Genomic DNA, 17,889 nt, shown 5'->3' on the forward strand with positions numbered 1-17,889 from the left:
ATATTGAGATTCATTATTAAAATTGATCAAGTTAATCTGTTCAATGGACTTGTGAAAGCATGTTATAGGGGTACAGCGTTTTAAATATAATCGCATTTTGTGTATAACAGCTTTATAGCTAGCAGCATTAATGTTTATAACTACGTATTGAACCTGGCTTAACTAAAGTGCAGTAGTGCCGTCCAATTTATCTTATTCAATGAACTTATAAATACATATTGTAGGGATATAGCAACATTTTAAATATGATAAAATTTTATGTATAGCAGCTTTGTAACTAGCAGCTTAATAATTGTAACTACATACTGAACCTGGCTTAAATAAAGTGCATTCCCTGACTGCTTCCAGAGGAAAGCAATCAGGCCGCTATTCAGGAGCACTGACGTGGCTGCCCACAGAAGGAATCTCTGGTCCCCTGGTTACGCGGACCCCCCCCCCCCGCCACTGTAGGGGCATCTTCCAGATGAGTTATCCCCTCTGTCCTGGGGAGTAAACTACCCACGTGTGTCACGGAAAGGACCCTGAGATTTCTTGTGCCACATCTTATCACTCCTCTGATTCCTAGAGTAAGGTTGTTGCAGGCTGGAAAAATGTATTGCCCATTACAGACAGGGTCTTGCTGTCCTTTTTACACCTGGTCATGTCTTTTACTTTCAGGCCGAAAAGAGAAGAAACTTCCACTTGAGCATTAAGAAAGGAAGACTTGAAAGGATCTGCAAAGTCACAAAGGCACATCCAGGTGTGACGTCTTGTGACAACGCCTGTACCCAACGCTTTATCCGTTCCTTCAGTAGCTTATGGATTCCAGGGTCACAAACTGCGAGACAACTTTGTCATGTACGTCATCAGAAAATGCTCCTGCTAAGGTTTTGGAGAGACTAGGTCTCTCTGAAGCCTAGTGAAGTGTGACAGACAGTTCAAAGACCTAACGGCAAAGGTCGATGAGGCAAAAATTTGCTTCCCTAACCTGTCCACCACCCAAGACTCCTTGTTTGGGGGGTGGACAGTCTGGCTCTCCTCAGCGAGCTCCTTTCTAGTGGCAGCTACCACCACCATAGTGTCTACAGGGAGACCCTTGGACCAGTGTGGGTTTTGCTCAGGAGGAGATAAAATTTTGTCTGGCCTCCATGGGATTGGTTCAATAGTATCAGGACTCTTCCATGCGTACTGCACGATGAGTTGTACCAGCTCATTTGCAGGCGGGGTCACCATGAAGTACAGGGTCAAGCACGAAAAGCCTGCAAGAATACGGGGGTGCCGGTTTGTCTGCAGAGGCAAGGGCCCTCTCCATCACCTGGAAAGCTGTCCCACCTGAAGAAAGATGGGAGCCCAGAACCGAGAAGGACAACCTCAGAACCGAGGTCACACCCCATTCCAAAGGAAGAAACCCCAAGAGGATTAGGTGCTGTCAGGACTCCCAGAACCATAGTAGATGGCACCGTGGAAAAAGCTGGTATCGTACTAGGTGTCCTGCTGCCCCAGTCCTGGCAAGAACTTGAGAAAGGCCCGGCTCAGACTGAACAGAAGACCAAAGGGTTGGCTCCTGAACCACGGTGAGGTCCACCAGTCGAACCAAAGAAATGGATACCAAAAGAGGCTTCGGTGCCGGGGACTTTGATGCCTGCATGGAGGTCAAAGGAAGAGAATATGCTGGCTTGACACAGCTTCATGGCTATGTGGCAAATGAGATCTGAGGTAAAAGGTAGAAGGGCACTGTGGGTAAAAACTTAACTAGGGAGTTTTTTGGCTGGCACGAGCTTGTCATAAGGCTGACTTGGTTCAGAGGAGGGAACCGATACCCATCAATAAGGAATGAATGAAGATTAACAACATCTTGTTAATAGTTTATCCTTATTAACAAACCTATATGTTTGTTATTTAAATAAAATATATTAATGCATTTCATCAGACATATAAAACTGGCACAGAGTCATACCGCTTAACTCTTGGTACAAGAAATCTGGACATAGCCTAAGATAATTGTGTGGGGGGCAAGAGCCTAAAAATAGAGACAAATCTTAAATACTGTTCTTATAACTTTATAAAGTTGCTAGATTAACAATTAGTATTAATATGTATTTTCTGAAGAATGTGAATTCTGAAACTGATATGTACATACCTGTATAGTGACCTCAATTCTCAGTGATGCGCTATAAAATCACAAATTTTGTGAGGAACAGACTAAAAATATGAGGCAAAACTTCAGACATTCTGCGAAATCTGGAAAATGGAAAGGTATGCATCAAGTTAAACAGTCTTACTTGTGCATGTCTTCAATACCCATAGTTAGAGTTTTAAGGTTTTTTTTTCTTTGGCGAAGAGAAGTTAAGCAGTGCATCAAAATTATTTCCTTATTCCCTGGATATGCAGTACATAAAACAGTTTTGCCCAGTATCATTAAAAATAAAAAACTGCAAAAAATAAGGCTCCTTGCAGCTGACAGTGTTTCTCTTTACTGTGAAGCTAAATTCCATAATATGGAAGACAAATGGGAAGGATCATCTTTTGCTCTTTCCTCTGCTACTGTACATCTTTGTCTTCATGGAAAAACAGCAACTTTGAAGCATTTAGATTTGCACGTTTCCTCCTTTATAATGAGCTTGCTATTTTTAATGGTATGCATTAGTGAGCTTGTACTACATTAGATAATGCAGCTGCCCTTGTTATCTCTCTTAAAACACTCCTCCTTCCAGAAAAATGTGGTATAGATTCCTTGATTAGTTTCCATTTTGCATGCATGTCGTTTTCCCCTGGTACGCTGCTCTCGTTTTTTGTCTTTTTCTTGTCTTTTACACATTACTTCTTGGAAATGGAAGGTGAAAAAATATGTGCTTTTTAGGAATCAATTAACTTCAGCTAATGTTGCGGCAACCACAGATCACCTCTACAAGTTATTTACTACTATGTGGGGATTTGTTTTAGGTCAGCTATCCCATTCTGACTGGGAAAGTTTTCATCATTTCTGCAGATCTGTTGTTTTGTGCCTCCAATATGATGCTTCTTGCACGTAAGGAATTAAACAATTTTACATCCAGAAATGTAGCGTTGTCGCCTCACAGCGAGACGTTGTCCCGTTTGATTCTCAGCTAGAGCATTTTCTGTGGAGACATGCATGAATGGGCGTACCTTCGTTGAAGGTTGTGCGTTAGGGCCGGCAACTCAGCATGTAAAAATCAACTGCCAATCATTAGCGGACCGGAGTTCCGCTGTGGCGACCCCTAACCGGGAAAAGCCGAAAGACACAACAACAACAACATCCAGAAATGTCGATCATGTTTTTTGTCCTTTCTTTGCAAAGCAGTCTCGACTACAAGCTGATATGTTCCAAACATTTTGCAGACCCCCCCCCACAGAATTAGGGCATATAAAAACAGAAGGTGGGGGGACAGCAGAATCTGCCACAGTCCTGTATTTTTAAGGGATGCATATTGTACATACTTTGAGTGTAGTATGAAATTATATATTTAAGTAATTCACAATAATAAAGATAAACTGCTCAAACCAAGGAGCCCTTAAGTTACAAAAAAAATATTCACAATAATCATTTCTGTTGCTGGCGACTGACTAGACAGTAAAAAACACACTGTACAGTACAGTTGGTTGGTCTTGCTCACTATAACAATGTTCAAGTAAGATTACTGCTACAGTATGAACCAATGAAGGAACTGAACAACAGGTAGCCAGCCACTAATGGGCTTGGCTATCATACATTTTCAGATTCACCTGCACACTGTGCCAAGCAACCATCTCTTATGCTGCAAATTGTAACAGGTCATACTGTATCAAGGAAAGAGGCATTAGCATTTTCTTTACATCTTTTTTGAATGCACGTGTGTGTCTGTGTGTGTGTTATACATACACACAGCCTAGGACACTCCAAAGGTAATGTTCCAGTCATTGTTACAGGAGTCAGATGCAACACAACAGATTGGATAGATGCACACATACACAGTAACAAATCTACATGTGTGTATTTGGGTATACAATTGCATAAAATTAGTGACTTCTACTTTTCTATACTGCTATGCAACCTCAGAGTTAGTTATATTAGCAAAGTGGTGAGGAGGGTCCCCCTCACATGCAAGGTTTAAAGGGGCACAGCCACCATTCCAAAATAAACTGCTGTGAGATGGAAAAGACACTTAACAAGTCAATAAATACCAAGAAGTCTGATTTTTCTATATGTTTCTACAGACTTGTACGCGTGTCTCATATATATATAGACATATTACGTTACATTCAGGAAACTTTTCATCTAATCACAGAACATTTAAACATTTAATCTAAACACATTTAGTTGAATCACACTACAACTAAAACTTCACATACAAAAATACTAGTCGCAAAACTTTTGTGCAAGGGAATAGTACAAAGTCCACTGCACAGTCCATGTGAGGAGTACTGCCCCTTATTCCCCTTTATTAAATATACTAACTCCACAGTTGCAGAAAGTACAGTTGTGTACACTTACCATAAATGTAGATGTTCGAGTGTATTCACTGTTGCAGTCATTACATTTGGGTAATCTGCTGGCAGGTTGCTCTCAGTCGGCCTGAATTACATAGTCTTGGGTCCTGCATCGGCTGCTGTCTCTTATTCCATGACGTCAGGGGTATAAAACATGCAACCAACGCCATTTAATCAGTTTTTCTTGCCCCAGATGTCACGTGCCCCCCAAATGGGGAGTAAAAAAAAAAAAAAAAAAAAAAAAATATATATATATATATATATATATATACACACACACACACATGTAATTTGGAACACAAAAAATATACCTCCAACTAAAAGCAAATACACCAAAAAGGTTTTTGAGCATAGTAAAGGAAAGAAGAGGTATAATATGAGAGAAATAGGGGGCTGGCTGGTGGGTAACCAGGACTGCAACAGTGAATACACTCGAACATCTACATTTATGGTAAGTGTACACAACTGTACTATGTTCTTCGCGTTTCACTGTTGCATTCATTACATTTGGGTAGAATCCCAAAGCTATGGTTGGTAGGATGGAATTATACAGCATTAGGAGCAGCTATAAGGCCCTGGCAGGAAGCAGTGGCAAAGCCTGCTTTGGATTTAGAAGAGAGAGGTAAAATGGTAATGTTTGGTGAACGTATGAACTGAGCTCCAAGTAGCAGTTTCTAGCATGTCTCTGGTAGGAACCCCTCTGAGAAAAGTTGCAGAAGAAGATGCAGCCCTGGTGGAATGGGATCTAATCCCCTTGGTGACAGGTTTACCATGGTCATGTAGCAGAAACGAATACAATGGCTTACCCATTTTGAAATAGTCTGCTTTGAAATAGCCTTTCCCTCTCTGGCCCTGCAGCAAATGCCACCAGTAGTTGCTCAGATTTTCTTAGAGATTTTGTCCTGTTTAAGTAGAATCTTAGTTGTCTGTGTACATCCAATGAATGCAGAATCCGCTCACCCTTGTTCTGTGGATTTGGGAAAAAAGTTGGCAGATGAATGGTCTGATTAAGAGCCACACTGGACACCACCTTAGGCATAAAGGATGGATTGGTCCTGAGGGACACCCTGTCCGGATAAAGGAAAATAAAAGGCTCCACTGCCATGAGGGCCTGTAATTCTGAAATCCTTCTAACTGAAGTGACTGCTAAAAAGAAAAGCTGTCTTCCAAGAGAGAAATTTTATGTCTGCAGTAGCAGCTGGTTCAAAAGGAGGTAGGGTGAGTTTTTCCAGCACAAAATTGAGGTCCCATGCAGGAGTTGGTGCTCTCCTGGGAGGTCTCAAATTTTTGGCCCTCTGAGGTACTGCTTTAGCAGGGGATGAGAAGAGAGAGGAGGATCTGTGTTGTAATAAGCCGAAATGGCCGAGGCATGGATTTTTATAGAAGAAAAAGATAGGCCCTTGTGAAGCATCTCAGTTAAATATTGCAGAATCTGAGGAATATTGGGCATTGCGGTGTTTATTCCTTGTGCTTGGTTCCAGGCACAGAATCTTTTCCATTTATCAGCATAAAATTTTCTAGTACTAGGCCTTCTAGCCTCCAAAATGACATCCATTCCAGGTTTACTGAGAGATGTGACTGGTGAAATTAGTTGATTAGCCATGCTGCAAGATTCAGAGTTTGGAGTGGAGTGTGCCGAATTTGATAGTTCTGCTGAGACAGTAGGTGAGGTGTCTGAGGCAGGTACCACGGAGGAAGGTGTGACATATTGTGCAGAAGCGGGTACCAGTGTTGGAGAGGCCAGTCTGGAGCAATCAGAATCATTTTCGTTTTTTCCTGTCTGACTTTTAGCAAAACCTTGGACAGCAGAGGGGGAAAGGCATAGACTGATAGGTTTTTCCAGCTGAAGGATAGAGCATCCACTCTCCAAGCTTTTTCGTGATGAGTTCTTGTGCAGAATTTGTCAACTGATAGTTTTGGGGAGAGGCAAAAAGATCTATGTCTGGGCTCCCCCATCTTCCTGTCAACATGTTGAAGATTTGTGGATCCAGTTTCCATTCGTGTGGGTCTATAAAATTCTGCTTAGTTCGTCTGCCAGAGTATTTTGCTTTCCTGGCAAGAATTGAGCTTGTAGATGTATTTGGTAAGTCAAGGGTGTGTTCCACAAAGCCATGGCTAGTCTGCAAAGGGAGTAGGAGTGAGTACCCCCTGCTTGTTTATGTACCACATAACTGTGGTATTGCCCGTCTTTATCAGCAGATTGCTAACCGATGACATTTCTGGATAGTTAAATCTTGAGCCAAAATATTCAGAAGCAAAAATATACCGACGCTTAACAGTGCGTTGGTTAAATTTAGCAAAAAATTACAGCAAGGCACATTATAGTCAGGGCCTAGGCAAGGAATACAGTACAAATGAAAATCCTTATGAGGTATTTGCTTACCACAAGTAATACAATTATTAATTTTTATTGACATCGGTAAGGAGCAAGAAAAAGTTTCCCCAACGGGATACTTAGCTTTAGGTTGAAGACTTTGGTTCTGAAACTCGAAAACGAAAATTTCAGGAGTCGGCCGACCGGTACTTGCGAACTGCTTCCGCTTTGAGCACCGCGCGGCAAGAAAGACTGATTAAAATGGCATCTGCTGCATGTTTTATACCCCTGACGTCGTGGAAGAAGAGACAGCAACCAACGCAGGACCCAAGACTTTGTTATTCAGGCCGACTGACGGCAACCTGCCAGCAGATTACCCAAATGTAATGACTGCAACAGTGAAACACGAAGAATATCTGTAGAGAAGAGAGAAAACTCTGCATACACTCAATGTTGAGACATGGATACATAAACATGTGGGTGGGCATTAGCAAGGAAATATATATGTATGCATGCATATATATATATATATATATATATATATATATATATATATATGTATGCATGCATATATATATATATATATATATATATATATATATATATATATATATATATATAGTATATCCAATGCTGTGGATATTTTTTGCACCCTTCTCCTGACTGATACCTTTCAACAATGAGATCCCTTTGATGCTTTGCAAGCTCTGTGCGAACCATGGCTTTTGCTGTAGCAGGCAACTGACTAAATGTCAGGAAAATCCTACTAAGACAGCTGAACTTTATTTGGGGTTCATCAGAGTCTAATTATGGCAGGTGTGTACCCAAGAAGACTCAAAATGTGCTTCAACAAAGGATTAGTTTAAGGGTGTGCACACTTATGCAACCAGCTTATTGAACGTTTTTTATTTTTTCCCTTAACTGATTTGTTTGTTTTTCAACTGAACTGTACAGGTTATAGGTCACATTAAAGGTGGGAAAAGCTCTGAAATGATTTATTGTGGTCTCATTTTTTTGCATCACAAAAAGCTGTCATTTTAACAGGGGTGAGTACACTTTTTATATCCACTGTGTGTGTATGTGTCTCGCTCTATGTATACATACATACATATATATATATATATATATATATATATATATATATACACACACACACATAGTGTGTGTGTGTGTGTGTGTATATATATATATATATATATATATATATATATATATTCACACACACACATACACACACACTGTGTGTGTGTATATATATATATACACACACACACATACACACACACTGTGTGTGTGTGTGTGTGTGTGTGTGTGTGTGTGTGTGTGTGTGTGTGTGTGTGTGTGTGTGTGTATTTCATTCATACATACATGTATAGGCATACTTATATATTTATTTTCATTAAGGTAGTCAATGTAGTTATCAAGCCCAAAACACTGGCTGGAATATCTGATCGGTACTTTTCTGTTAAACCCCTACCATGCGTCTCACCGTATTCCTAAGACGCATGGTTATTTTGTTGTTTCAACTGACCTGTTCCCTCTTCTAGCTGATTTTTTAACTTTTACTTGATTGGGTTGTTACATTTTTGCTGCTGAAATTATTGTTGGAGTCAATGATTATTTCATGAAATGAATGCCATGCCAGCGATTGCAGTACATGTGTGTATTTGTGTGGGACGTGGCATGCAGTTATGACAAACAGCTTCGGAGAGCATCAGGTATTAATAACTACAACACTCCCTATTTTGGAGCTGTACTTACATATGGTTCATTGCTCTCCATTAATCACTCACCACTGTGGTGGAATGTTGCTGCTCATGTATTTGTGAGCCTACCAACCTGTCATCCATCCACATTCTTCACGTCTGTGCCCTCTACGGCTGAAACAGGCATTGATACATCTGCAGCACTTTGGGGACTGCTACAGACAAGACAGCTGTACAAGACTATAAATTGCATTTGTTTGCAAGGTCCTGTTCACATGTAAAATTCATGTAGCAGTGATCTTTGTACTGTATGACACACGGGTGTGATAAAGTACAGTTTTGTACCTACCATAAATGTAGATGTTCGAGGATCCACATTGCTGCAGTCCTAACTATTGGGTAGTCCGCTGTCCAGTCGTCACGGCTTAGACTGACGCCAGTACGCCAGGGTACTAATGCGCATGACCGACATCATATCCTCAGTCTTTTCTTGCCCCAGATGTCAGAAGACCCTAAAAAGACAAGGCCAAAACCAAAACACACCAAACATACCTGCACCAAAAATATATACAATATATACAAAGGTACCAGAATATAATCTCACCTACACAACCACCCCTAAACACAGAGGGGAAGGAGGTAATTGGACTGCAGCAATGTGGATCCTGAACATCTACATTTATGGTAGGTACAAAACTGTACTATGTTCTTCATTCCACATTGCTGCAGTCCTAACTATTGGGTAGAATCCCAAAGCAGAGGTAAGGGAGGCTGGCAAATCATAAGGAAGCAGGAGCTGATAACATGCCTTGCAAAATAGCTGTGGCAAAACCAGCCCTAGACTTAGAGTAGAGAGGAAGGTGGTAATGCTTAGAGAAAGTATGCACTGAACTCCAAGTAGCTGCCTCCAAAATATCCTTAGTTGCCACCCCTTAGAAATGCTGTTGAAGTGGCAGTAGCCCTAGTGGAATGAGGCCTAATCCCAGCTGGAATCTCCTTGCCATGATGGGAATAACAAAATGCAATGCAGAACCCAATCCACCTAGAAATAGTTTGTTTTGACACAGGCTTGCCCAACTCAAAGCAAAAGAAACAAACAACTGCTGAGACTGCCTAAAATCCTTAGTCCTGCTTAAATAATAACGCAATTGCCTGTGTACATCTAAAGTGTGCAAAATCTTTTCCCCTTTATTTTGGGGATCTGCATAGAAAGTAGGTAAATGAATAGTTTCGTTTAACGCCACACGACAAACCACCTTAGGCATCAAGGAAGGATTAGTAATGATACCCTATCCTTATGAAAAATCAAAAGGCTCAACCGCCATAAGGGCCTGTAACTCAGAAACCCTTCTTGCAGAAGTAATGGCCAACAAAAAGCAGTCTTCCATGACAAGTATTTCATTTCGCTCAAAAGGTTGTAGAGTAAGTTTCTCCAACACAAAATTGAGATCCCAAGCAGGAGTAGGAGCTCGGGGGGTCTTATATTCTTTGCCCCTCTAAGAAATTGCTTGAACAAAGGATGTGAAAACAATGGTGGGTCACAATCATAGTGAGCTGAAATTGCTGCAGCATGAATCTTAATGGAAGAGAAAGACAAACCTTTGTCCAATAACTCAGTAAGATATTGAAGAGCCACACTCAAATTAGGCTCGAAATCTCCAAATTCTTTGCTGCAGTCCAAAATAAAAATCTCTTCCATTTTTCTGTGTACACCTTCCTTGTACTAGGTCTTCTGGCTTCCATAATCACATTTAAAACTTGTTGAGGAAGTTGAGACCTGCTGTCTTTCAAAACAGAATATGCCAGGCTGTTAGATGAAGAGAGTGAAGCTTGACATTGAGCAGACGACCGTCCCTCTGAGACAACAGGTGTGGAATCAAGGGTAAAGGCCATGGAGGCTTCCTTACCAGACTCCTCAGTAATGGGTACCAGTGCTGGCGAGGCCAATCTGGAGCTATTAAAATCATCCTTGGCTTGTCTTGTCTGACCTTTAGAAGCACCTTTGGGAGAAGAGGAAGAGGTGGAAAAGCATACACATGAAGATTTTTCCAACTGAAAGAAAGAGCATCCACTTTCCAAGCTGTGTGATGAAATCGAGCAAAACTTTGGCAGCTGGTGGTTTAGTGGAGAAGCGAACAGATCTATGTCTGGAGTTCCCCATGACACTGTCAATTTTTGAAATACATGAAGATCCAGTTTCCACTCGTGGGGATCCATGATTTGCCTGCTTAACACATCTGCTAAGGAGTTCTGTGGTGGCGGCAGAAACCTTGCCTGAAGAGTTAGTTGCAAGCTGAGCGCAGTGTCCCATAAAATCATTGCTTGCCTGCACAATGGGTAAGAATGTGTTCCCTTGTTTGTTGATGTACCACATGACAGTTGTGTTGTCTGTTAGAATCAACACCTGCCCTGGAAGAAGTAACTCCTTGAAAGCCATTAAAGCAAACTGGACTGCTAACATCTCTTTCATGTTGATATGTAGATGCTGTAGTCTGGCAGGCCACTTGTCTTGTATCCATTTTCCATCTAGATGAGCTCCCAAGCAATGTCTGAGGCATCTGTCGTTAGAATCTGACTCGCCTCTGGCCGGGTCACAGAGAGTCCCTTGTTTAGGTGACATTCCTGAGCCCACCACAAAAATTCCTTTTGAATGCAAGGTATTATTTGAATGACAGTGTCCAAATCCTGGCAGTGCTGTGTCCATAGATTTTTAGATACCATTGTAGCTTCCTCATATGCAGTTTGGCATTGGGAAGCACCAGAATACAAGATGCCATGAACCCTAAGGCTTGAAGGACTGTCCTTGCAGTCAGCCCGGACTGAAGAGATAGTTGATGGAAGTAACTGGATAGATTCTTTTGTTTGTCCGGGGTTAAAAAGGCCATCTGGGCTGCTGTATTCAGTCTCACACCCAGAAAGCACATGTCTTGAGAGGGTACTAGACTGGACTTTATTTCGCTCACAGAATACCCTAGGCATCTTAGCACTGCTATAACATATTCCAAATGCTGTAGAAGGTCTTCCTTTTCTTGAGCCAGAATCAGGCAGTCGTCCAAGTAAGGATAGATTTGAATTCCTTTTAGCCTGAAGTAAGCTATCACTGGAGCCAGAACCTTTGTGAATACTCTGGGCAGTGGATAAGCCAAAGGGCAATGCAGAGAACTGATAATGAGAATTTCCAGCTCGAAAACGCAGATACTTCCTGCAACTTAGCCTTATAGGCACATGAAGGTAAGCTTCCTTGAGATCTAAAGTTACCATCCAGTGATCTTTGCCCAGCAGAGGTAAAAGCTGTTGTAACGTCAACATTTTGAACTTGGGAATGTCCAGATAAGTGTTGAGGATAGATAAATCCAGAATTGGTCTCCACGTGTTCCCCTTCTTTGGTACTAGGAACAGGCGAGAATAAAATCCTAGGCCCCTTTCTGGCACAGGAACTGACTGAATGGCTCCTATTTGGAGCAACAGAGAAATTTGCTTGTGAGCCTCTGTTCTTTGTAGAGGAGGAATGTCTGGCATGCCTTTGAAAGGAGGCAAGGTATGGAAATAAAACCTGTAACCGTGGTGAATGATATCCAGAATCAGAATAAGGAGGATACTCCTGCAAGTCTTCAGCCGAAGACTCAGAAGCCTCCGAACAGTGCTCAAAACTCTCAAACTCAGGTTCCACCCTAGGTCTCTTATCAGGAGGGGGCATAGAACCTCTAATCATAGTAATCAAATCCTCTGCCATTTTAAGCATATGTTTCTTAGGCAAAGACCCTGAAGCACTAGGAGAAACCCCCACTGAAGCTACACTAGGCCTGCCTCTCAAAGAAGCCTTGGAAACAGAGCGGGAGGCTCTAACCACCTTAGGAAGAGAGGAAGAACAGCCACCTGAGAAGCCCCTCAGCCTGGCCTACTTCCTGAGAGGATACATCCTGTAACAATAAAGTCTCTCCCTGAGACTCCAAAGAAACACCTGGCAGAACCTCCGGCTCCACTGAGCCTTCTAAAGAACCGCCAGGGACTGTCGGTTCTTCCACTCTAGGCTTTGCTGCTTTATCCTTGCGCTTTTGGCCGCTCCGGACGCCGAACCTCCGACGCCATTGTATAATTACAACGCTTCCCAAACACTAACCTCGCACTGTCTAACCTTCTCTTATTAGTGCGTTTGTTAAATCTTGCTCAAGGCGGCATCCAACAACGTCGTGCTCAGGCCCTAAACAAGGAATACACAAAGCATGGTAATGCCTAAGAGGTATCTGTTTCCCACAAGAAATACAGTTATTCACTTTATCTGACATCCGGTAAAATACTGAGGCAAGAAAAAACAAAATATTCCAACGGGTACTTAGCCAACTTTGATTCGGTCTGAAACTCTGACTTCAGAAACTTTCAGACGCCAACAAAATTGCTTCTGCATCGGACCATGCGGCAAAAGACTGGATATGGCGTCGGTCATGCCCTGACGGCGCCGTCAGCCATATACTTTGGTATTCGGGCCGACTGGACAGCGGACTACCCAATAGTTAGGACTGCAGCAATGTGGAATGAAGAACATCACACCACAGCAAACGATCTAGTAATAAAAGGAAAATCACTGTGGTATACATTCCTTCATTCCTATCCACTGGTACTGTTTGTGGTTATTTGTAGTACCAACTACATCTTTTGGAGGACCTTTTGAAAGTCTACCCATCTTGGTCTGTCACGGACCTTTGAGTCTTCCTTGTGTTCGAGGAATACGGCGAGACGCGTGCTAGGGGGTTTATTGGAAAAGTACCATCTGATCCATGGTAACAGAATGCAAACAATTATTTCATTAGATTTATAGAAATTACAGCGGATGTTTTTAAAATTACATGAAAGATTACTGTAAAGTGGAAATGTATAATGTAACGAACCTCTGTGGAATATAATATACTGAAGAACTGCAGATGTTCTTTTCTTAACTCTTTTTATCTGAGACTGTCATTTTGACTGGGAAATCTAGTTAGCCTCTATGAAGTATACTGTGTGAGAAGCTGCTGTTCTCTACCTTTTGCTTGTCTGGGACTGTTAATCTAAACATGGGAAATTCTAACTTGTGGAAAAAGAATAAAACAAGGACTTCTTGATCTAAGACTTGCTATATGTTTTTTATTCTGTGGCTTCATTCATCCACAATAATTGGAAGTAGGAGCAAAAGATGCAATTAGACTGTTTTTTCTGGTGTCATTCTATTTGAATAAAACATACTATTTTATTTACCTTGTGCAGGTGAAATACTATTTTGTATGAACAATCCAATACTTTGAAAAGTCAAGAGCTTTAATTTGCTCATTTATTAAATACTCTGGTTGATGTCTTACTTTATTAATGAAGGGTATTCCCAAGCACTGCTGTGACTACTGGTATCTGCATTTTGGAAGAGACTGCTAGTCCATCAGCAATTATACTCCATTGTTGCAGGAGTGGTCAGAAACTGAGATTTTGGTATTAGATTAGTAATCTGAGTGGTGGCAGCAAAATGTGAATACAAGAAAGTTGCAATGTAACTGCTGAGGCAAAGGTAGCCATTCCTGGGAAAGTGTGTGTGTGTGTGTGTGTGTGTGTGTGTGTGTGTGTGTGTGTGTGTGTGTGTAACACAGTTCAGCTAAGTCTTTGTTAATGTTGCTAAATCTGCAATGGAAAGCACTAGGCGAAGAGTAAGGGATGACTTTTGAGACTGTTTTTTTTTTTTTAAATGCTCACCTGAAGTGGAATCCAAATGTTCACTTCTCTTACAATTACCAGGCAAAGAAGATGCATAGGAATCATTTCCAGACAGCACTCACCTGTAAATAATTAAAGCACTTACAAAGCAAATAATTTATCAGACAGAAGCATACAGACTCCAGAAAGAAAAACAGCAAGCTTTGCCATTTTCTAGCTATAAAAGGACAACATCAAGGGTGGTTCAGATGAAAGCTTCTTAGCACTTCTCTAGCAAAGGTAGGCAAAAAAATTCTTATTGAAGAGGCATGCTCTAACAGGAAGAGACTGTGAAAAAATGTTAACAGTGAGCCTCATATCTCCAGCAAAGCACTTATCCAAGTCCCAAAGGAGGAAAGAATTAAAGAGGGGACGGGGTTACCCACCCCCTTCACAGTCACATCTCCGGAAAGAAAACAATATAAGGATAGCCAACAGGAACAGATAAGGAAAGGCAGCTGAATGCTATACAGTTACATAATTGTTGAAACCACCTCACTAATCAGGTTAATTCAATATCTGCTATTAAAATAATATCCAATCTCAATGGCTACAGCAAAATGCAAAAACAAGAACTCCAGTCATCCAGTCTGTAGTAGTGGCTTTATCACTCTATGCCAATGGAGTCCACTGATTTCATCCAGTCTGTAGTAGTGGCTTTATCACTCTATGCCAATGGAGTCCACTGATTTTTCACAATGCATGATAACTTTAAAAATTCCTGAAAGCATTACTGACTTGTGTAACAAAATAAGAAAAATATTTTTAACACAAGCAATAGAAACCTGCTGTGATAACACAGTGAGTTCATATTCTTCTTAAAATGAATTTAAGTATAATCAAATGGTTTTACTCAAATTAATTTGCGCTGTGCTTATACTCTATGCAGCAAATGTGACAATTATACAATGAAAATGTTTATTTACACCTATTAGAAAGATGATATATCTAACTGAAAATTACATACACTTACAATTCTACATGTGTTCATATCTATAGATTTCTTCCCACACTCCAGAGTACTAGTAGGCTGGACATACTAAATTGGCTATAGGTATGTATACGTGTGGTATGAAGAACAACTGCAACAAGGCTAGCCATCCAGCACGGTGAATGAACCTCAGTTCTAGATGATTGTCACTACTGAAGTGCCACCCCAACCCCATGTGCAAAAATGAAGACCCACTAGGACTATGCTAACATTTTTGCAGTTTATCAAAATAAACGTACCATGAGGACGCCAAAAGACCACCAATCAGCACTCTGCGTGTGACCTCGACGGTTAACTACCTCTGGTGCCATATACTCTACTGTGCCACAGAATGAATATGCCTTCTTTTCATGGTCTATTGACTCTTTACTCAGTCCAAAATCTAAAAAAGGGAAAACAGATAGGACAGCCATTTTATGGGTGTGTCTGAAAATAAACACGTTTAGGGTATAACCTGCAATACACATTAATGTCCTTGTTTATTTCACGCAACTCTAATCAATACATGCTCCTCCTTACTGCTTGAGGAAGAGTTCCATGGGTGTGTCTGAAAATAAACACGTTTAGGGTATAACCTGCAATACACATTAATGTCCTTGTTTATTTCACGCAACTCTAATCAATACATGCTCCTCCTTACTGCTTGAGGAAGAGTTCCAGTTTGTTGAAACAATCAGAGAGGCCACTATAGCTACCAACAGCATGGAGTGGTTTAAAGAAAGCTTTTATGTACTTACAATAATGATAATTCTGGATAAGCAGGTCCATTCTTGTTAACTGCAAGACTAAGAGTGTAGGTGTTAAGCAGCTTGGCATCCAAAAGCTTTCCCAGACAACTACACCCCTCCGCTTTACATACAACAGCAGAAAAACTTTCTCCTCCAGATCTCTAGTATGCTATGCAATGTGAACAAAGTATACAAAAGAGACCTCTATACCAATTCAGCACCAGTTTGGGGAGGGGGCAGAGTATAATAATGAGACTGGACCTTGCTCATCCAGGATTTGTCATTATGCAGAGTTATAAACTTTTGTATGTGGTATAAAAAGGGCTGTTCACAAGCTCACCTTCCTGGGTAGTATCCATCACCACAACATACCTCTGAATTATATAGCCCTAAAAGAAGACCAAGTTCTGGATATGACATCTAGCTTATAGGGTTTTGCAAAGGTAGGCAATGAACACAAAGCAACTGCTCCACAAACGTCATCCAACTTACTATGTCTTGCAAAGGTATTCAGAAAAAAACAACTAGATGCTGCATAAATATCATCCAAGGATGCATTATAAAAGAAGGCTTGAGAGACTACAGATAGTCTAGTGGAATGGGCTCTAGGTTCAAAGTCTTAACTTATTATAACAGCATTTAAAACAATCAAGTCATCCATTTAGCAAAATGTAATACGATAGGTTCATAAGAGATAACTAGGCTAACAACCACAGGGGGCCTCTTTATGCTTAGCCACGCTTCACAAATATGTATGACAAGTCTTGATGCCCTAAGGTTATTTTATGGGGTATACATAGCCCTGACCATGGATGGTCAAGCATTTACAGGCTGATTCCTCCTACTACAGACACAGGTCCCAGACCATTGGTAAATTTCTGATTTCCCATCCACTGGTCCAAGTTATGCTCGACTCCGGATAGAAAACAGCTCTGCTTCACATGGATGGGAAGCCTGTTCCAGAGAACGGGTAGTCTCTTGAGACATATACCTGTCCCTCCAGGTATATGTCTCAGAATCTACAAGCAAGGTTTGGGAGATGATGGGTATGAAGTCTTTTCTGAACAACTCAGCTCTATCCACACAGAGCCAGAGTCATCTATGAACATCCGGACAATGCAATAAATATTCTCCTCTATTAGAACAGTATGGGAAAATACTGGAAGGTGTATTAACTGATTAAAGTTTGAGTCAGTGGCTACCTCTAGTAGGAAAGGAGTGCTTGTACATTTGGAAGCTGTGCCCTTATAAATCTCTAAAAGAATGCATAGATAAGGCTTGCAGCTTAAACTATTAGACACTAAAAAATAGTGTTGTCCAAAACAAATTCATTAAATACCATACAGGCCAATTCAAAAGGGATAGGGCAACTTTTTCCACCACAAAATACAAATCCTACAGTGCAACGTGATCAGTAAGTGCAGTTCTGAAAAGAAACTTTACCTTTACAAAGGCTTTACACACTTTCAAAGATATCAAGGACATGAAACTGAAATCTTGACAGAAACTGGGAAACAGCATTACAATGTAGACCAGAGTCATGTTGAAGACTTATGGTATAAAGACGAGTATACGAATCCAGCTCCTTTGACGGAGCCGAAATGGAGAAATGAATTACTCCAGTGACTCTTAAAAGTTTCTTTCATATTGGGCTTTTGTGTAGAAGTGAAAACCCTAACTACTCTACAGACGTAGCTAGGACCTCAGGTCATTAAGGAAACTAGAAAACACAGCATGCAATTCAGCACAGTGAGTGAAGATCTGTGCATGGCTTGCTGGAAAGATGGAACAGTCATGTCTAGAAAGGCTGAAGGGAGAGCTGTGTCTCCAACAAACAAGTCTAGAGCAAGGGGAAGAAGACTCTGAAGTGACGCTGGACATGTGCTATTTGACTTTTTGGAAAAACATCAAGATCAGTGAAGCCTGACATTGCAGTGAAGGCACAAGCACTACTTTTGGGTGATAACA

At 41.0% G+C, this 17,889-nt stretch overlaps 1 protein-coding gene across 1 annotated transcript in view; it reads right to left on the bottom strand.

The window, feature by feature from the left end:
- Window positions 1-17,889, bottom strand: part of RPS6KA3 (ribosomal protein S6 kinase A3) — a 1,945,113-nt gene that overhangs the window by 1,243,983 nt on the left and 683,241 nt on the right. Inside the window, exon 9 of the mRNA XM_044072275.1 lies at window positions 15,433-15,575. Within this exon, the coding sequence (XP_043928210.1) occupies window positions 15,433-15,575 (143 nt within the window). The remainder of the gene's footprint in view (window positions 1-15,432; window positions 15,576-17,889) is intronic.

Source organism: Protopterus annectens, chromosome 5.part0 (genome assembly GCF_019279795.1).
Source record: "Protopterus annectens isolate FY-2018-M chromosome 5.part0, PAN1.0, whole genome shotgun sequence".
NCBI lineage: Eukaryota > Metazoa > Chordata > Ceratodontiformes > Protopteridae > Protopterus > Protopterus annectens.